The sequence below is a fragment of the Danio rerio genome, chromosome 15, assembly GCF_052040795.2.
Source record: "Danio rerio strain M-AB ecotype USA chromosome 15, GRCz13ab, whole genome shotgun sequence".
NCBI classification, from domain to species: Eukaryota; Metazoa; Chordata; class Actinopteri; order Cypriniformes; family Danionidae; genus Danio; species Danio rerio.
Genome location: NC_141035.1, coordinates 36,640,264 through 36,662,652, shown reverse-complemented (window position 1 = coordinate 36,662,652; position 22,389 = coordinate 36,640,264). Strand labels below are relative to the sequence as shown.

General features: G+C 33.8%; 2 protein-coding genes across 2 annotated transcripts in view; both read left to right on the top strand.

Moving 5' to 3' along the window:
* Positions 1-2,822: 2,822 nt before the first annotated feature.
* Positions 2,823-11,860, top strand: n4bp2l2 (NEDD4 binding protein 2-like 2). The gene is made up of 6 exons (XM_087284469.1): positions 2,823-2,936; positions 3,248-4,185; positions 6,345-6,469; positions 9,354-9,442; positions 10,754-10,830; positions 11,148-11,860. The coding sequence occupies exons 2-6, from the start codon at positions 3,248-3,250 to the stop codon at positions 11,269-11,271; spliced, it is 1,353 nt and encodes a 450-aa protein (XP_087140595.1). The 5' UTR covers positions 2,823-2,936; the 3' UTR covers positions 11,272-11,860.
* Positions 11,861-14,000: 2,140 nt separating this feature from the next.
* The window catches only part of pds5b (PDS5 cohesin associated factor B), a 63,132-nt gene continuing 54,743 nt past the window's right edge, over positions 14,001-22,389 (top strand). Inside the window, exons 1-3 of the mRNA XM_087284427.1 lie at positions 14,001-14,292; positions 19,000-19,126; positions 20,828-21,031. Coding sequence (XP_087140553.1) covers positions 19,019-19,126; positions 20,828-21,031 — 312 coding nt within the window. The 5' untranslated portion in view covers positions 14,001-14,292; positions 19,000-19,018. The remainder of the gene's footprint in view (positions 14,293-18,999; positions 19,127-20,827; positions 21,032-22,389) is intronic.

Below are 22,389 nucleotides of genomic sequence, written 5' to 3'. Positions count from 1 at the left end.
AATGCTTTTGGCAGTGAAACAACTAAAAAAAGCTGCTCTTATTAGCTGCTTAAAAGCTTAAAAGCTGCTCTTAAAGAGTTATTCAACAAGTGCCAATGTTTGTTCGCCTCCAGTGTTTACAGACGATTTCAGTTAAAACCCACATATGTGTGTGTGTATAGTATGTGCGTGGTTTACTGTGAAAAACATATTTTGCTGGGAGAAAGACAGGGAATTTAGAAAAGCTCAAATGATCTCAAACTGGGTTCAGTAAACTCAAATGTCCTTCTCAATCATCAGATCTCAGACCAGTAGAGCACTTTTGGGATGTGCTGGAATGGAGTTTTGCATCAGAGATGTGTAAACCTTCAATTGTGTAATTCAATTATGCTAACAGATTACTTGTAAATGTACTCAGTTATTGATTACAGATTACATCACAACATTTGTAGCCAGTAATATACTCTCTTAGATTACACATTCAATGGTAATCATATGTGTGTGTGTGTATATATATATATATATATATATATATATATATATATATATATATATATATATATATATATATATATTATATATTATATATATATATATATATATATATATATATATATATATATATATATATATATATATATATATACACACACACACATTAGTGCTGTCAAAATTAGTGTGTTAACGCATGCAATAAATTTGAAAAATTTAACGCATTAAAAAAAATCAACGCAATTGCAGATTTTTTTTCTGTTGTAGTCGAGGTGTGTTTAACGTGCAAAGAAAAATGTATAAGACCAAGGAAGCACTTTTAGAAGGAAGGTTTTAGTATAAAACAATTAATGTCGCATTAACTACCCAGCATTTCCTCCAGAGTTTCATCTAATTTTGTATGTTTCACTTTTAATCTTTCGACTTTTGTTTTAATGGAATTTGATACCACATGCCGAATGGAAAGAAAAACCTCCGCATTTCGTGACTCGGTGGTCATTTAAGGTAATCAAAAATTGCTGCCATGGTAGACTCTTAATAAGAGTATTATCTTAATCATATTAAAAATTCTAATAAACAATCATATTTTGAATTTAAATAGTTTTTTGTTTGTTTTTTGTTTGAAAAGCCAAAATTGCTAGTTTCAGTCTTTTAAATGTGATTATTCGTGATTAATTGCAAAAAAAGTGCTTAATTAGTTAATTTTTTTAATCGATTGACAGCACTATACATTAATAATAATATATAAAATAATAATAATAAATAAATAATATGAAAAAATAGAAACATTAGAAAAATAGAAAACAAATTGGAAAATCAATGAATTAACATTACTGCCATTGTTCAGTTGTGTAATCATAAAACAGTAACTGTAGTCGGATTACTTTGTTGTTGGAATCTTACTTCATAATCCAGATTACATATAATTCCTCACTACATAGTTATGCATGTCAGTACTGATCAAAATCTCTGAGGAATGTTCTCCGAACCTTGTACCTAATAAAGTGGCCAGTATTTAGGGTACCTTTAAAAAAATATTATTTAGTTGCAGTGGGTTACCAGTCATCTCTGCCTATCACTGGGGGGCTAAAATATTCTACGTCATTTTTCAAAACAAATCTGGTTTTGGCAGTAATTTAGGTCAGGCTTATTTGGTGAAAATGAACTCGAAGTTCACATTGCTTGACAGAAGAGGATGTGAGTGGTGTCTGACACACTCTGTGGTTAAAATAGAGGAGCACACTGACTTTTCACTACTGGTTTAATGGAAATGTGTAATTATGTGTGTGTGTGTGTGTGTGTGTGTGTGTGTGTGTGTGTGTGTGTGTGTGTGTGTGTGTGTGTGTGTGTGTGTACAATATCATGGAAGTTTACTTATGCACATTTAAGGGGGGACATAGGCTAGTTTGCATAGTTCTACTGTTCAAAATCACTTTGGTGTCTGGATCAATTCAAATGTACAAGTACTTTATATAGATTGAGAGCATATGTATAAATGAAACAACATATGGTAGTTTTTCTGACTTAAGTGATCACATTACAATTTATTTATTCATTTTCCTTCGACTTAGTCTCTTTATTCATCAGGGGTCGCCACAGCGGAATGAATCGGCAACTTATTTATTTAATTCACCTGTACTGCATGTCTTTGGATTGTGGGGGAAACCGGAGCATCTGGAGGAAACCCACAGGGAGAACATGCAAACTCCACACAGAAATGGAAACTGACCCAGCCGGGACTCAAACCAGCGTCTTTCTTGCTGTGAGGCACCAGTGCTAACCTAAATTAAAAATAGGAGACTGGCCAATTATCAAGATTTAAAATGACAGTTTACCAATTTATATATTTGATTTGTCATCAAATGACTCTCGCTGTAAATATGCCTGACAAAATTTGGCATTAAACTACTCTAAATTAATATATAGATTACTTCTAACTAAACATAATCTAACATCTGAAAAATATTTTATTTTAAAATAAATTCTTAAATAAACTGTTTATTCATCAAAGAATCCTGAAAAAAAAAACACAAAATACATACACAAAAACATGAACTAAATCAAATAATATAAATATAATTAACTATTTAAATTTTTTTAGAAAATGTAAAACAATTGTATTTATTATTATTATTATTATTATTATTATTATTATTATTATTGTTATTATTATTATTATTATTATTATTGTTGTTGTTGTTGTTATTATTATTATTATTATTATTATTATTATTATTATTATTATTATTATTATTATTATTATTATTATTATATTTTAACTATGAACTTTTATTTTGAAATGCATCACTTACTGTTTGTGGTGTTGCTCGTTTTGTCGGCTAGCTTCCTCCATAGATATGAGCTTCCTCTACCAACATTACGCTGCCATGAGTAATGGCGATCGTCACCAATTCATTTAATTAACCAGAACGTTTTGTTTTGTTTACAAGTTATTCACACGTCAGGTAAAACATAATTGCTTTGTCGTAATTTAAACGGTCAAGTCTGTATTATAACGTACATAAAACCCGATACCTGTAACATAACAGTTAGCATTCCTCATTGTTTACCGAAACTCCTCATGTATATAAATGAATTAGGCTTTATTAAAACAGTGAATAATAGTTGTGAAGCAGTAAAACAGAAACCTCCATCATCTTACGACTTGCTAACGTTATACAAATGCATTCCTCTTTGTGCAATACGTAACTACTCTATGAATGTACATATTACTGTAATTTTATATGTAACCATTCAGTTTTATTATCTTTTATAGATGCCAAATGTGAATGCCAAGGAATCTACTTCTCCACCCAATGGTGGAAATGTAGACGAACTCTATAAAACCCCATCACCCGTGTATAAATCTTCCAGTAACCAGAAGATTAATCTACCTGATGGAAGTCATTTGAAGACTGATGTGAATCCAGATGGCCAACAACTGGATCCTTCAACACAAACATACTGTAATGCGAAAGAAAGATGTCCCACTAGCCTAATCGACAGGGAGCGAATCATTAAAGATTTGGGTGTCACAAGCTCTGCATTTATCGGACCTGCGTGCCGTCCCAAGCCATCCCTCGAAAAGGAGCTTTCAGAGTTTTACAAAGAGCTTGATGAAGTAGACCAAGAACAAGTCAGTGATGAAACTGACACCAAACCTGCTGGTGTTTGTCCACCTGAAAGTGGCCTACAAACGCATATGAACATTCCTGTTGTGATAACAGATCACAGTAGATCCTATAGACCCTACCCAGATCCATACGAACGCAGCCAAAGAGATCCAAAAAGATGGAGACCTCGATTACCTCAGGAGCCTTGGTATGTTTCTCCACCTCCTCCTCTTCCACCTCCACCATGGGTTCCTCCAGACCCGAGGGTTCATTTCTTTCCTCCCCCGACCTCTGGAGGCCCCGAAATGTATCCTCCAGACATGTTGAAACCTCGGGAGGATTTCAACAGTCCTCATGCTTGCAATAACAACAGCTGGGGCCCATGGCGAGGGCCTCCGGTGCCTTCAGACAGATGGTACGAGCCGAGGGGTTTCCAGTCACATGAGCGTCCGGGATTCTCTGTGGAGCATCAGACACCTTTAGCACACTGGCAGCAGCACGATTATGAAAATGAACAATATCAGCAGTATGATATTCATAATGCTTTGGTGCTCGTATTGTTGAGGGGAGTCCCAGGATCTGGGAAATCCACTCTGGCCAGGTGTGTATCAGTATACATTGTATTAAGTAGTATCTGCACGATTGAGGTAAAGTTGGGTTTGTATTCACACATTCAGACTTTCCTCTTAATAATTCAATTTCAGAAAAGTATTCTTTGCAAATACTAAATAGGGAAATCATATTAGCAGCCAATGACTATCAAAGTACAGCATTGTTCACAGTCAGATAAATAGTGCTAATGTTGTTTTGAACACATACTTACATTTCAGACCGAATATTCAAATTACCTTGGTAAACCATATAGGGAGCACATCACAATGTTATCTCTGGACGAATATGCGAATATAAAACCAACTTTACCTCAATAGCTGCATAACACTGGAAAAATATGTGATGATGGTGTTGATTTTGCAATAACCTTTCTTTTTTTACTTTTTTAAACATTCAAACATATTGACTTTCAAATTTGATCCAACAAACATTTTATAAACTTTAAAAGCAATACATAATAAAGTAAAATAATAATAGATAAATAAAATAAGTACATAATTTAAAAAAAAACAAAAATGAAACATAATACTAAGGATGCTCTGATTAGGATTTTTGGAGCCGATACAGAGTACTGATTCCTTGTCATGGTGATCGGCTGATACAGAGTACCTATTCTGATGCTTCAAGCTTTATATGACTTTAACATTGCAGAAAGCACATTTTCCCACTAGGTATGATACTTGTGTGGAGATCTCTCCTTTCCTAAGAGATTAAATGATATGTTACATACAATCCCTTAAACATGTCTCCTACAGTGCATTTTCATAGCGCTTCACTTTTTCCCATTTTTTTTATTTTACAGCCTAATTCCAAAATGGATTAAATTAATTTATTTCCTCTGAATTCTACCCACAATACCCCATAATGACAATGTAAAAAAAAAAAAATTAATTTTTGAAAATTTATTAAAAATAAAACCTGAAAAATCACATGTATATAAGTATTCACAGCCTTTGCTGTAAAGCTCTAAATTGAGCTCAGGTACATTCTGTTTCCATTGATCATTCTTGGGATGTTTCAGCAGCTTAATTGGAGTTTGCCTGTGGTAAATTCAGTTAATTGGGCATGATTTGAAAAGGCATACACCTGTCTATATAAGGTCCCAGGGTTGACAGTGCATGTCAGTGTACAAACCAAGCATGAAGACAAAGGAATTGACTGATTCCGATTGGCCGGGAATCGGTTATAAATTAGCAACAATTTCAAAAAATCGAATTATAAAATGTGATTATCGGCCAATACCGATTCCCGGCCAATCGTTCAAAGCATCCCTAAAAAATACAATAAAAAAAAACTAACCTTCAACTTAACTTTCAGTTTCAGTAATTCTAGTTTTACAGAGTTTGCAGAACACATCCATTCTCGACCAAAGCAAAGTTTATTGTTTGGCATAGTACACTGAAACAAATGATTTGATATAACCAGGGCGTTTTCTTTACCGGTTTCCTAACTATTCAGACAGTTTCAAGTATGGAAACGTATTATTTTGAACTTAAAATGTTTTGAGAAAGACCATTAAGTTATTTCTCTCCTTCCACTCTTGATGCTGCTAATTCTTTCCTGACTTTGTCATCCAGTGTTTAGTATTTTGCACGGATTACATTAACTCTTGTGCAAACCTTTTAGTAATAAAAAATATAACAAAATGATTGATTGACTAAACACTGAACCCAAAACCACATGCAGCTAAATGTATAACATATCAGTAAAAATGATAAAGAATTCAGACAGACGTCTAAATGTGAAAGATAACATGCAGTTAAACATGTCTAGTTAATATTTTTGTGAATGAAGAAATGACAGAACAGATGTTTTAGGGTTTTTTGTAAATAGAATGTTTGGCTGTAAAAGCACCAACAGCCGCAGGTGAGATTTTCCATAACAGCATAAGTGCTTATTAAATCTGAAAACAATCAAATATTTTTGCTAATTATTTTTTTTATTTCAGTTTGTATTTTTTAGTTACTCATTTGTTTTTATTTCAGTTAACAAATATGTTTATTAAAATAATCTTGTATTTTATTGGCCTCATTGATGTTTGAGAAGCAAATCAGTGGTGAGATGTTTGATTTAACTGGCTACTGAAGAAGCACAAGCAGTGCTCATGTTGATTGGAGAAGTGCTGATAATATTGTATGTGTTGCTCAGAGAGCTCCTGTCCACTGGTCCCAATGGAGTGGTACTGAGCACAGATGACTACTTTTTCCAAGACAACAGATATGCATTTGATTCTGCTCTCCTTGGGGATGCACACGACTGGAATCAGAAGAGAGGTGAGCATAAGTTTATTTGTTATATGTTTTTATTTATAATGTTTATATATGTGTAAACAGTTAAAGTCAGAACTATTAGCCCCCCTGAATTATTAGCCCCATTTATTTTTCCCCCAATGTCTGTTTAACAGAGAGACATATTTCTAGACATAATAGTTTTATTAACTCATTTCTAATAACTGATTTATTTTATCTTTGCCATGATAACAGTAAATAATATTTTACTAGATAATTCTCAAGACACTTCTATACAGCTTATAGTGACATTTAAAGGCTTAACTAGGCAGGTTAGGGTAATTAGGCAAGTTATTTTATAACGATGGTTTGTTCTGTAAACATCATTTGGGAAATATTGAAAAAATAATAATAGTTCAAAGGGCGGCCAATAATTCTGACTTCAACTGTGTGTGTGTGTGTGTGTTTGTGTGTATACAGGTCCTTTTCAAAAAATTAGCATATTGTGATGAAGTTCATTATTTTCTGTAATGTACTGATAAACATTAGGCTTTCATATATTTTAGATTCATTATACACAACTGAAGTAAGTTCAAGCCTTTTATTGTTTTAATATTGATGATTTTGGCATACAGCTCATGAAAACCCAAATTTCCTATCTCAAAAAATTAGCATATTTCATCCGACCAATAAAAGAAAAGTGTTTTTAATACAAAAAAAAAGTCAACCTTCAAATAATTAGGTTCAGTTATGCTCTTAATACTTGGTCAGGAATCCTTTTGCAGAAACGACTGCTTCAATGCGGCGTGGCATGGAGGCAATCAGCCTGTGGCACTGCTGAGGTGTTATGAAGGCCCAGGATGCTTCGATAGCGGCCTTAAGCTCATTCAGAGTGTTGGGTCTTGTGTCTCTCAACTTTCTCTTCACAATATCCCACAGATTCTCTATGGGGTTCAGGTCAGGAGAGTTGGCAGGCCAATTGAGCACAATAATAACATGGTCAGTAAACCATTTACCAGTGGTTTTGGCACTGTGAGCAGGTGCCAGTTCATGCTGAAAAATGAAATGTTCATCTCCATAAAGTTTTTCAGTAGATGGAAGCATGAAGTGCTCCAAAATCTCCAGATAGCTAGCTGCATTGACCCTGCCCTTGATAAAACACAGTTGACCAACACCAGCAGCTGACATAGCACCCCAGACCATCACTGACTGTGGGTACTTGACACTGGACTTCAGGCATTTTGGCATTTCCCTCTCCTCAGTCTTCCTCCAGACTCTGGCACCTTGATTTCCGAATGACATGCAAAATTTGCTTTCATCCGAAAAAAGTACTTTGGACCACTGAGCAACAGTCCAGTGCTGCTTCTCTGTAGCCCAGGTCAGGCGCTTCTGCCGCTGTTTCTGGTTCAAAAGTGGCTTGACCTGGGGAATGCGGCACCTGTAGCCCATTTCCTGCACACGCCTGTACACGGTGGCTCTGGATGTTTCTACTCCAGACTCAGTCCACTGCTTCCGCAGGTCCCCCAAGGTCTGGAATTGGTCCTTCTCCACAATCTTCCTCGGGGTTTGGTCACCTCTTCTCGTTGTGCAGTGTTTTCGGCCACACTTTTTCCTTCCCACAGACTTCCGACTGAGGTGCCTTGATACAGCACTCTGGGAACAGCCTATTCGTTCATTCGTCCATCTTGCTTGAGAGTGTCAATGATGGCCCTCTGGACAGCAGTCAGGTCGGCAGTCTTACCCATGATTGCAGTTTTGAGTAATGAACCAGGCTGGGAGTTTTTAAAAGCCTCAGGAATTTTTTGCAGGTGTTTAGAGTTAATTAGTTGGTTCAGATGATTAGATTAATAGCTAAAAGGTTTAGAGAACCTTTTCATGATATGCTAATTTTTTGAGATAGGAAATTTGGGTTTTCATGAGCTGTATGCCAAAATCATCAATATTAAAACAATAAAAGGCTTGAACTTCAGTTGTGTGTAATGAATCTAAAATCTATGAAAGTCTAATGTTTATCAGTACATTAAAGAAAATAATGAACTTCATCACAATATGCTAATTTTTTTTTTTTTTAATTTATATATATATAATTGCAGGGATCACCAAACTTGTTCCTGGAGGGCCGGTGTCCTGCAGATTTTAGCTCCAACCATAATCAAACACACCTGAACTAGCTAATCAAGGTCTTACTACAGTAGGTATACTTGAAACATCCAGGCAGATGTGTTGAGGCAAGGTGGAGCTAAACCCTGCAGGGACACCGGCCCTCCAGGACCGAGATTGGTGACCCCTGTATTATTGCATAGTTAATTCAAATACATAATGTGGTATTATTGGTGCTTAAGAAAAAAAATGTCCAGGTTATATTTCAACACCATATACTGTTCTTATTTATTTATCTTGTATATGCATTCTTTTTATATTATGTATTTATATTACATGGTTATATAACATGTATTATTATTTAACATTTGTGAGAAGTGACTCTTTTGACAAAATATCCAGTTCATATTTGTTTTTTATATTACATAGTTATATCAAACAGGTAATGCAACACAAGTGATTCTTAAAAAAATGTGTCCAAGTTAGGTTAAAGCCCAAATTAAAGATAAACATATTATAGATATATAACCAAGTTCTATATATTTACATAAATAATCCTGTTTTTTAGACTTTAAGTTTAGTTAATATTACGTTCAGTGTTTAATTTGTATTATGAAAATTACTAAATAAGAATACAAATAAGAAATTGAGAAAAAAATATTAATGTACAGATTTATATAATAACATTTTTATGTTTCCTAATTATTCAGACAGTTTCAAAGGCGGACACATATTATTTTGTACTTTGAATGTTTTGAGAGGATCATGAAGTAATTTCTCTCCATCCGCCCTTGATGCTGATTATTTTTGGTTTGGTCTTTTTTGTCAGCTGAACAGGCGATGCTGGATGGCTGCTCACCTGTGATCATTGACAACACTAATGTGAAAGCCTGGGAGATGAAGCCTTATGTTGAATTGGTGAGTTTACATTGCTGTATATTTCCTGTTTTCATATCATAGCAACCGTAGGGCTCTCGCCTCACAGCAAGAAGGTCACTGGTTTGAGCCTTGGCTGGCCCAGTTGGCATTTCTGTTTGGAGTTCCATGTTCTGCCAGTGTTGGCATGGGTTTCCTCTGGGTGCTCTGGTTTCCCCCACAGTCTAAAGACATGCCCTATAGGTAAATTGGGTAAGCTAAATTGGCCGTAGTGTATGTGTGTGAATGAGAGTGTATGGTTGTTCTCCAGTGATGGGTTGCAGCTGGAAGGGCATCCGCTGCGTAAAACATATGCTGGATAAGTTGGCGGTTCATTCCGCTGTGGCGACCCCAGATTAATAAGGGGATTAAGCCAAAAAGAAAATGAATGAATATCATAGCAACCGACTTTAAAAAAAAAAAAAAAACAGTTTTCTGTTTAATGGAGAGAAAAGTTTTACATCACATTTCTAAACATAATAGATTTAATAACTCATTTCTAATAACTGATTTATTTTATCTTTGCCATGATGACAGTACATATCATTTTACTAGATATTCTTCAAGACACTTCTTTACACTTTAAAGTGACATTTTAAAGGCTTAACTAGGTTGTTAAGGTTAACTAGGCAGGATAGGGTAATTAGGCAAGTTATTGTATAACGATGGTTTGTTCTGTAGACTATCGGAAAAACAATTTGCCTAAAGGGGCTGATAATTTTGTCCTTAAAATGGTGTTTACAAAATCAAAAACTGGTTTTATTCTTGTCGAATTATAACAAATAAGACTTTCTCCAGAAGAAAAAATATTATCAGACATACTGTGAAAATTTCCTGAATCTGTTAAACATCATTTGGGAAATATTTAAAAAAAGAGAAAAAAAAAAAAATCAAAGGGGGCTAATAATTCTGACTTCAACTGTGTGTGTGTGTGTGTGTGTGTGTGTGTGTGTGTGTGTGTGTGTGTGTGTGTGTGTGTGTGTGTGTGTGTGTGTGTGTGTGTGTGTGTGTGTGTGTGTGTGTGTGTGTGTGTGTGTGTGTGTGTGTGTGTGTGTGTGTGTGTGTGTCTGTGTCTGTGTGTGTGTGTGTCTGTGTCTGTGTGTGTGTGTGTGTGTGTGTGTATACATTGTAAACCTTAAATAAAAATTAAAAAGTTTTTATTTTTTATTACATTTAAATTACTATACTTTCAAAATCATTCCACATAAACCCACAGATTTTTGTAGAAAATTCTGCACAGCAACTGCAAAAAAAAAGTCAGCATATTCTGCTAATTAGTAATACATTTGCATTCATGCATTTTATTTCACCCAGGCTTTAGAGAACGGATACAGAGTGGACTTTCTTGAGCCAGATACCCCTTGGAAATGTGATCCCGCCCAGTTGGAAAAGTAAGTCTGTTAACAGTTTTGGTTCTCGTGTTAAGCAAAGAACTCAGAGACGTTAATAAATCACAGAGTGGGAAAAATTATTGACTTTGGATCAGGTTTTTGGCGTATGGAACAGAGCTTCAGAATTCAGCCGTGTTTAAGTGGATGAAATGTTTTATGGTGCAGGATCAGTGCGTATCTTTTATATCCCCATGAATATAAACTAACTCTGGTCGGATTAATTCTTTTCTTTGTTTTTATTTGCCACCGGCTTTGTGTAGCGCTTGAAAAGAGCTTGAATATCCTGGTAATTTCCTGTCTATTAATTTAATCAACAGGAGGAACAAGCACGGCGTCCCTCGAGATACGATAGCAAAGATGCTGGATGGGTTCGAGCGGCCGATGAATGTTGATATTGTGATGAATTCTGTCGTGCCTCCGCATAAAAGCAAACCCCATTAACACAGAACTGATGATATCTAGCTTTGCATTTTAAAACATGTTGATGCAGATGAAGTTGTTTTAATGACAATGAAATAGCAAAAATATTTCAAAAATCTTCTGTTTGATGTTCGTTGTAATCATTACACTTTCTTTTATATTTCCTGTACACTTAGTTTGCATATAAAAATGTTTTTTTTTTTTTTGTAATATATAATGACAAATGTAAACCGTCCACATTGATAAGCGTAGAACATTGGTAGATTAAGAGTTTGATTAAGCGTTTGATTTTAGACAGGCATGTAATGTATATTATGTGCTGAGATTCATGATTAGATGATAAAACCACATCTGTAGTGCCATGCTGAATTAGAATCTTTAGCTGTATTTAAGGCATTACGTTTTGTTTGTTTGTTTATTTTGAAAGGACCAGCCGCTCAATCTACTGGATGCTAATCTAATCTCAGGGTTTGTGTTTTAGAAATATTGCTGGTGCTGTATGTTGTTGATGGCTCATGTGGGGAACATGCCAATTTTTATTCAATACAGGTTATTTTTGTAAATAAATGTGTTTTTATGATGTTAATAAATCTTTTTTGCATCATTTTTACATTTGGTTCATTTTTATTTCATTAAAGTTTTGACATTTATAATGTTGGTTGGTTAAAATGATTATAAGTTTAATATTATTATTATTTATTAATTTTCTTTTCAGCTTAGTCTCTTTATTAATAAGGGGTCACCTCAGAGGAATGAACCAACAACTTATCCAGCACATGTTTTACGCAGTTGCTAATTTTACGCATCTGCAACCCAACAATGGGAAACACCCATACAATCTTGCAGACACTCACATACACTACGGCCAATTTAGCTTACCCAATTCTCCTGTACCGCATGTCCTGGACTGTTGGGGAAACCGTAGCTCCCAGAGAAAACACATGCCAACATGGGGAAAACATGCAAACTCCACACAGAAATACCAACTGACATAGCCAGGGTTCGAACCAGCGACTGTGCTACCCACTGCGCCACTTGCTGTCCCATATTATTATTATTACTTATTATATTATTATGGGCGAGGCAGTGGCGCAGTAGGTAGTGCTGTCGCCTCACAGCTAGAAGGTTGCTAGGTTGCTGGTTCAAACCTCGGCTCAGTTGGCGTCTCTGTGTGGAGTTTGCATGTTCTACCTGCCTTAGCGTGGGTTTCCTCCGGGTGCTCCGGTTTCCCCCACAGTCCAAAGACATGCGGTACAGGTGAATTGGGTAGGCTAAATTGTCAGTAGTGTATGAGTGTGTGTGTGTGAATGTGTGTGTGGATGTTTCCCAGAGATGGTTTGCGGCCGGAAGGGCATCCGCTGCGTAAAAACTTGCTGGATAAGTTGGCGGTTCATTCCGCTGTGGCGACCCCGGATTAATAAAGGGACTAAGCCGACAAGAAAATGAATGAATTATATTAATATTGTATATAATTATTATAAAGAAATTATGTTGCAGAATATTTACATTTATTTTGTTTATTTGGTTGTTTATGTAAATTTATTTAAATTAAATAGGTTCATTTAAAGAATTTCTTACGATAACCAAACTAAGAGTTTTCGATATCTGTAAGTCATTAGGGTTATTAAAGTTAAACATTAAATAAATGTTGTGACTTTAAAAAATCATAAACGGAATGAATCAATCATTTATTAAATAAATATATAGAAACTTTAATAACATTTTTATTTTATAGAAAACGCTGGTTATTTTTGTAAGTAAATTTTTTTGTACAGAAATTTTTGTAAGTTTTTTTTTTTTTTTTTTATGGTGCAATACATTTCTAATTTTGGGCCATTTTAAATTGAAGTTGTGACATTTATAACATTGGTTGTTTTTTTTTATTTCCCAAATTATGTTCAATAGAGCAAGGAAATTTACAGTATGTCTGATAGCATTTTTCTTTTGGGGAAAGTCTTATTTGTTTTATTTCAGCGAGAAAAAAAGCATTTTTTAATTTAAAAAAAACATTTAAGGTCACAATTATTAGCCCCTTTAATCTATATATTTTTTTCTTGATAGTCTACTGAACAAACCATCGCTATACAATAACTTGACTAATTACCCTGACCTGCCTAGTTAACCTAAGTTAAGCCTTTAAATGTCACTTTAAGCTGTATAGAAGTGTCTTGAAAAATATCTAGTCAAATATTATTTACTGTCATCATGGCAAAGATAAAATAAATCAGTTATTAGTTATTAAAACTTTATTAAAATTTATAAAGTCTAGAAATGTGTTGAAAAAATCTTCTCACCGTTAAACAGAAATTGGAGAAAAATTAAACAGGGGTCTAATAATTCTGACTTTAACTATATATCAGCTTTATTAGCAATTATCATTACAATTTTACATTTCTATTATTCCTTTTGAGTAGGATTATCAAAGTGCACAACAATAAAACTTAAATAATTTGTTACTTAAAAATAAACATTAATTGAATGAATGAATGAATGAATGAATCAATAAATACATTTTTGGTTTATTTTCATTTAATCAAAACTAAAATAAAATCTAAAACTGTAAATAAATATAAATTAAAGTTAAAACTGATGATCTAAAAATAAAAACAAACCGTAAATTATTATTTAATACCAAAGTAACACTTGTTTATTTGGGAATAACATCTCTCTTGCAGCAGCGCATACCTGTCAAATGAAGGCGGAGACTGGCTGTTATTCTTCTCATGTCCTGTAGGAGTCGCTGTTACACCACACTCCAACCTGCCCGCGACTCCACACAAACGCTCGCTTTTACACAAGCCATTTCCGTCACTATTACAGCAACTTGTTTCTGTTTCTAACAGCAAAACTGCCAATATAATCTCAAAGCACGCAGTTATGCTGTTAAATAAATAACCGCGAGTGGAGGAGGAGGGAGAAGCGTCTGTGTTGAGCAGAGCTGCACTGACTGGTGCAGATAGGGACAAATTGGCGCCATTTTGAAGCCGACAGGAGGATCACAGCGGTGGAGAAGCGAGTGGAGCGCGCACTTTTTCCAAAAAGGTAAACGTCTGTTTGGAAGTAAACCGCACGCGAGGTCAAAACCGCTCCGATTTGTATGTCTTTAACAGGGATTATTATTTCCTGGCTGTTTCCGGAGGTGCTTTTGTAATTTTCGGCGGTTGCTTGTCTATTCTCTTGTTAACCCATGCGAGAGACTCTCACTCTCAGCCTTTCCCCCCAAAATCTGTCCATTCTTTATGTAAAACCCGAATTGCAATGACAGTCGTTGTTGGTTTGTGTGAAACGAGTGTTTTCGTGGTGGTTTTCATTGGAAATTACGGTCGTGCGCTTCTTTGATGCCTCGTGTATGTGCACATACATCCGAGTGTGTGTGTGTTTGTGTTTTAGCCTTGTTAGCTTAGCATAGCTGCTCGTAAACCGCTTCAACCTAACGTTAACGTTATTTTAAAGTCTGATTCAACACATCAATTGAGACTGTAGTAATGCATTTTGCATTCGGTTTCATTTGTCCCATTGCATGTTGAGATCGTACGAGCCGTAGTGCATCGGATCTAGATAGTAACGGAGAAGCTTACAATGTATTTTAGCTTGTAAACACCCCCTTAGGGGTGTAATCTGGTTTTCTGTGGGATAAACCACTGTCATAGGCATAAAATGACAGCTGTTGTGTGATCACGACTGTGTTTTGTTCTGGATGTGGCTGTCTTGAAGCTGTGAAGTGGTACAAAGACGTCAGTTGGGAAAGTCAACCTGCTGTCAGTGTAAACCTCTCTTCCCCCCCATGCAAAATCATTATAAGGCTGTGATGGTGTTTGTAAACGCGTTGCTTTGTTTACTGATAGCTTGTATTAAGGTGTTGTGAAATATGTGTTTGGTGTTTGAAGGGAGTGTAAAACACACTTGATCCTGCTTAGAAATGACAGCTATTTTCGCTTTAGCTTGCATTATTAATTTCTTGCAAAATTGTGCTGGGTTGTAAGTTTATGAATTGCTCTAAGGAAAAATGCAGCTTGAAGATTCATTCATTCATTCATTCATTTATTCATTTCAAGACCCCATGAAATTCGTGTTTTGTTTTAGTCTTTTATGTAGCCACACAGTTATGTATTCAGTATGACCTATACAATGTAGTTTTATTTGCACTAGAGTATGTACATTCTTTTATTTGTGTATAAAATGAAAATGTGCCATTATTTATTTAATGTATTTAAGTCTCTACGGCTAGTTTATGAAAACAAAAACAAAATATTTATGATTTGATGACATTAAACGACAATCACTGCATCCCCAAATTACTAATTCGTTGTTGATTTTAAATCTTTATATTTAACCACTCTCCTTAAAACTGCTTGGTTTTACCAATTTGTCATTACCAAAATCTTTAATAAAATATGGTAATATTTGTGTTATTACTTTATTTTTTAGAATTATAGAAAAACAGGTTAGATAAAATATATAATCAATATATATTTTACATTAAATGATGAGAGCAATAACTATTTAATAGCTAACTCAACTATTTTGAAATGTATGTTTTACATTTTTATTAATTTTATTTATTATAAAATAATTTTTTTCTTTGTAAGCAATCTTAAAAACCCAGACATTTAGATCTTATTGTAAACAATGTTGAATTTTAATGATAAATGTTTTGACCTCACCATCGTCCAGACAAAAAGATAGACCGCTTTCCCTGTGTGTCAGATTTCTCCATTCATTTCTTGAAGCTCCACCTCTAGAGAGTCGACTACAAGCTTTTTCAAATTTATCATGAATAGACCAGAATCCCTTCTTCCATACATTTATGCTGAGATGTACTTTACACAGTCAGGGAACTTTAATTTATTAATGTTTTGGTCCACTTTTATCAGAGGAAAGTGACAGTATCACAACGTGACATGATTTTGTAAAGAAAATAAAAACAAACATAAATTGTCTGTGTATAATAATGATAGCTCATCTTTCATTCAAATTCTATGTTGATTGAAAATGGTTTTCTCTAAAACACCGTCCATTTCTTAGGTGTATTTCCCAAAATCACTGTGAGCTAAACTATGGTTGCAAGTTCTGCTGCATTTAATTAGAAATAAAGTTATGAATTATCATATTGTTGAACTTTACTTTGTTTTAAGAAATAATAAACAAGAAAAAAGGCTAATAAAAATATTAGGGCTGCACAATAAATTGTTTCAGCATTAATATTCGCATTGCATGATCTGCAATGTTAAGTTGGTATTTTCACCAGGAGCCACAGTTGCAAAGTATAGCCTCAATAGTGTACAATTGTATCATTTGCATTTGTTTTTTTAAGGCCTGTGATTGTGTGGGGATTTGAGGAGAGTTTAAAGCATTCAGAGACGAGAAAATGTTATAGTTTGTAACTAAATGAAGGTTAAATTTATAGAATTATAATTATGATGAAGACTATACAGTGCTATTTACATTTGATTATTAAAACTCCAAAGAAAATTGTTAAGCACTGTTTATTTCACTTGTATCTTTGATCAGTTGTATTTATTAATTTGTTTATCAAATTTAATGCAAATGATAATCAAACTAAATAAATCAGTTATTATTTCTAAATAGAGTTATTAAAGTAATCTGTTAAAATGGAATTTATATAGCTATATTTATTGCAGGAAAACTAAATAATGCAATGTCAAACTTTTTCAATATCGAGTTGTCCAAAAAAATAACATTATATTTAAAATAAGACATAAGTGTTATTTGAAATTTTTAAAATAGTAAAACTAACAAATATAGTGCTACTATTTCCGTTTTTTTTTTAATTTCAAGCCTAAAACCTGTATTTTATTTTGGCAATTTACCATTCTGCAAGTTTTAAAGTGTCAGTAGGTACTATGCACAATATATCGTTCGAGCATAGATATCACAATGTGAATGTGTGTATCCACATCCACATTAGTCACAGAATCAGATTATTTGTTAAAGATTAAAGGAGATAGAGATTTTATTATTTTTAAATAATTTATACAATGATGACCGTGTTATTTTATGTCTGATTGTTCCATTTCTGTACCTGAATTACCATCAAGACTTTCCAGAAAACTGTAAAGTGCTGTTTATTTTACTTTTATCTTTGATCTGTTGTAGGTCTGCACAATATATCGTTTCAGCATCGATATCGCAATGTGATAATTCACAATAGACACATTGCAAGATGTATGCAATGTTGAGTTTGTATTATAATTCGTTATTTGCACGTGTTATTGATGCCTGGAAATCTATAATGGTTTTAAAAGCATTCAGCCATAATAAATTGTACAATTTGTGACTTTAACAATGTTTCTTTTTATTTAATTATTTTTATTTTGATCCTTCAATTACTGTACTTGAATATGGTTAGACTCAGGAAATTATAAAACATTATTTTTGTTGTGTATATAATTTTTTTTATTGCATGAAAATACTCACAACACGTGCAAATACTGAAATGCACTGCAAGTAGCACAGACCACAACGAAAATGTGTTTGGGGACCCTAAAAGGTTTATCCTAGTTGACATAACATCATAAATTCTTTCCAAATAAAGATGATAAGTCATCTGGTGAGATTCTATTTATATCGCAATATATAATGCAAAAAAAAATATATATATATACATATATATATATTATATTATATTACATTATATTATATTATATTATATATTGCAATTGCTGAATTTTTCCAATATTATGCAGTCCTAATCTATTGTAATTATATATGCTTGTTTATTTTTGATACATGCAAACACACTGCACATAAAAATAATTGATCCCAATCTATCTAAATGATTGTAATCATTAGAGCTGTTTAAATCATCTAGTGAAATTAATTATATCGCAATATTTATCGCTAAAAAACAAAACATTCTTATGTCAGATTTTTTCAATATTGTGCAGCCCTGCTTGTCAGTGAATAAAGGGTGACAGTTTTTTGGTTTGCTTTATAACCACCAGCACACAGCCTAGATTTAGGCCTGTACTTTCAGTTCGGATGAACATCTTAAAAAGTAACATTTGGTAACATCTAAAATGGTGATTGTGAATTAAAAACTGTCAGTTATGTCTAAGCAAATGAGTGATCTTTTTTTTTTTTACCTGTGTATTTCTAATTTCAGTAACAGATGTGTGCACTGCAGCTCTGATGTATTGCTATTTTAATAAACCATTCAATATATCCTCTTATGCAGATAAAATAGTTTGCTTGGCAAAGTGTTTCATGGGCACTTATTTAAATGCTGCGCCAGTGGGTCTAATTGGGCTGTTTATAACTTTATGAATTACAGCTCTAGAACGTGCGACACTTATGCAGTTGTTTTGATTTGCATGTTTAACTTGTCTGCTTCGATTAGTCTGCTTGCTGTTCATACGTGGGTGTCGTGTTTCAGTGTGATAATCTGCAAAACCTCTGTGCGCATCAACTTGATTTGAAAGTCTGCCATTTATTTGACATTAAATGTCTCTGTGGCTTTGAAATGCATGAGACTGCTCTTTCTGAAATGTTTTTTTTAGAGCTGTCAATATATTTAACCATCCACAGGAGGTGATACTTTTGGACAACATCCTGCAGTTGCTTTGCATTTTGTATTTTGTTTTTGAGTGCGGTTCTAGTCAAATCCATATTCTGGGTGCATTGGATAGTTTTTTTTTACAGCACATTCTTTTCTAAAATATTGATTGATAGAAATTCCCTGTTCATTATTTTATTGTTCATTTCTGTTTTTTTTATACACATTTACAGCGAGCACTGATTGGAGAGCATGGCTCACTCCAAGAATCGAGCCACGGATGGCAAAATCACCTACCCGCCGGGGGTGAAGGAGATCTCCGATAAGATCTCCAAGGAGGAGATGGTTCGGAGACTGAAGGTAAGCAGCAATCTGTCATTCACAAGAAGAAACCACGAATGCTTGTACACACAATTCTTCGTTTAGATGTACAACTTTAGATTAAAAAAGTTTGTAATATTTTATTTAATTTATGATATTTTTGTTATTTGATTTATTATAGTTATTATTAACTATATAGTTATTATAGCTTGTTATTGTATTATTATTGTTTTTATTTTTATTTAGTTTTCTGTTTTAGCAGTTTATATATATATATATATATATATATATATATATATTTATAAATTTATATATATATATATATATATATAAAAATTTATTTAATTTTAGCACTTTTTTTTAGCACTACCTAACATGAACAAATACTGTAATAAATGTGTTTTTTCACAAATGTGTTGTTCAACTGAAACAACGTTATTGTAAAGTGTTACTATACAGTGCTTCCCACACATAGGTTTAACTTGAGTGGGCAGCCTAGGTATAAACGGCCACCCCAAGTACATTTACTGACACTTTTTTTTCTGTTATTATCATCCTTTTACACTTTTTAAAATATCTGCACAATATGATCATTGTAAGCTCTGTGAGTGTGAAGCTCTGTGAGTGAGAGACCTGTCAACAATCCCACAGACAGTTTCACTTGCTCTGCAGACCCACAGAGACGCACCTTTTTGGAACTTAAAAAATTGTATACTCGTAGAAGATTAAATGAATGGCTGCACAAATATATGTACACCATTAGTAATGGTTAATCGACACATTTGCCTTATTTAAATAATCTACACTTTTTAATCTTGTGATTATTATAATTGTTTTAGTTCTATTCCCTTTTCTGTCATTTATTTCTCATTTGCTGTATATTTTATATGCATATTTAAAATGCTTTGGTGTTTAAGTTAGCTTTGAACTTGAGAGAGAGAGAAGCAGGTTTTACCTGTCAGTGGATGCACATGGCTCCTGAATAGCATAAAAGTTAGAGAAATAGTGGATTTCTTTCTTTTTTTTTTTACTCAAAGCAATTGTAAGCAACTGGGTATAACAATGTCATAATAAATAAAATTATTGATAAATTAAATAGTTTTGTTTGTTGCATATAGTTAACTATTTATGTGATGTTGGTAAATGGTGTGTTTCAATCTGGCTACCACCGCAAGTTTATTTCAAACCTGTGGGAAGCACTGCTATACATATATCAGCTTTATTTCAAAATGATTATTATTAACTTGTTTTTTATAATGTTTCATATTTTGAATGTAAGTTTTTATGGTTTTAGTCATTTTATCAGTTTTTAACCACTTGTATAATGTTATGTTTATAATTTTTGTTTTTTGTTTATGTCGTATATTTTTGTTTTTTATAGGTTTTTATGTTATTAAGCAATATAAACTAACTATGTTTATTATATATATATATATATCTTGATTAAGTATGTTGGTAAATTGATGCAGAGTTATTTTAACATTAGCATTATCCAAAATTTGATCATCTTAAAACCTTCAGCTGAGGTTTTAGCAGAAAGAATGAAATGATATATGCTCATATTTCAAGACGTTTTTACAGCTTGTAGATACCGTTTCCTCCCTCCGTGGCTTTGTCACTTATGTCTATTTTTAAGCAAGTCTGCCAAGGGAAAGTGTGGTTTTTATTAGAGTGTCTTGCATCACACTGTTGGTTGGATGCGCGGCTGACATACGGCTCTGTGGTGCTTTTCAAATTCAGATGGTGGTGAAAACCTTCATGGACATGGACCAGGACTCCGAGGAGGAGAAGGAACTCTATCTGAACTTGGCCTTGCATCTTGCCTCGGATTTTTTCCTCAAACATCCAGACAAAGATGTCAGACTGCTAGTGGCCTGCTGTCTTGCGGATATTTTCCGCATCTACGCCCCCGAGGCCCCGTACACATCACCTGATAAACTTAAGGTTGGAAAACTCGAAATCTACTCACTTGAATTCACCATTAGTTCCTGCATATTTCAAAGAAGCACTATGAACATGTAGACCATTTCTGTAGTTACACTTTAGGCCCTGATGTTGTGACACTTAAAATGCAATTTAGTTGGTTTAGATCACAACCCATTTACACCTGAAGTTTAATTATATCTCTTATATCCATTTTCCATTTATCATATTTTATAGGTGCATATGAAGAGTTTAGATGGAGAAACTTCTAAAGGCCATTTGATATTCTTCTAAAATTAGCATTTTTCCTCAGAATCTTGAGTGTTGGCTCAGTAATTTTTACGTTTTTATTTTACTTCTATAGTGATGAATAAGTTATTTTCATTCGCTTTAGCATGACATAACTGAAGACAAGATGATGGGTGTTTAAGTATGTCCCCAAATGTTTAGTATGTAAAATGTTTCAACATACCAAAAAGGTTTTAGTATGGTTTGTGTTTATGCAAGTGAAACAAGTGTGGTGCTAATCGACAAGAGAAGGCACCAATAACGGACCATACACCATACTTATCAAGCAACAAAACTGTTTATTGCTAGTACACACAGCTGATATCAATTATCACAATAATATTCAATAATAAATAATTAACTCTTGAACGTCATTAATCGAAATACAACTAAATTGCATAAATCACAATGCAAAATAAAGATGATTAATAAGGATAACATGACTAAAAGACAGATAATGAAACCACAAGCAATTTGATATAAGTATTTACCACCTCAAGTGATGTGCCATTATTTTCCTCCTCAAAGACTGTGTAGCCTGTCACTTTTGAAAACCAACAAGTGTATCCAAGAATGCCCGACAATGTGCACTTATTTCACGGCTGAGCTTGCAATATTTCAGCAAGAAACTCACCTTTATAGTCAAAATCTGGACAAAGGTCAGCCTATTAGGTAAGAGAGAAGAGTTGATCAGGCCCTCAACTAGATGATCCAGTTGAATAGTGCATCTAGTTGATCTCTCTCAACTAGATGCACATTATTTCTGATTGCAATGAACTAATTTGAGGTTTGTAGTGTCAGCGTGATTATTTAGAGTCAATATTCTATCTTCTGAAATTTGGAGAAAGTTAACCATAAGGTCATCAGACCCTTCTCTGGTTATTTTATCATGCTTTAGTCTCAATATTTTACCTCCTGAATTTTAGAGAAAGGTGTGAAGTTTACCTTAGGTCAGGAGACCCTTCTCTGTTCATTTGGTTGTTTTTTGAGCGCAACAGGAGAAAAACAATAAAATAACCCATTACTTACAGTAGGGTTGGGGGATGTCAACCAATTTGGCATCGTACAATGTCTAATGTGAAACATCGCGA

Excerpts from the sequence above, each read along its gene's own strand:
- n4bp2l2 (XM_087284469.1), top strand. The coding sequence starts at position 3,248 with ATGCCAAATGTGAATGCCAAGGAATCTACTTCTCCACCCAATGGTGGA. Across the intron at positions 4,186-6,344 it reads GGGAAATCCACTCTGGCCAG|AGAGCTCCTGTCCACTGGTC; the intron begins GTGTGTATCAGT and ends TGTGTTGCTCAG. Across the intron at positions 10,831-11,147 it reads GATCCCGCCCAGTTGGAAAA|GAGGAACAAGCACGGCGTCC; the intron begins GTAAGTCTGTTA and ends TTTAATCAACAG.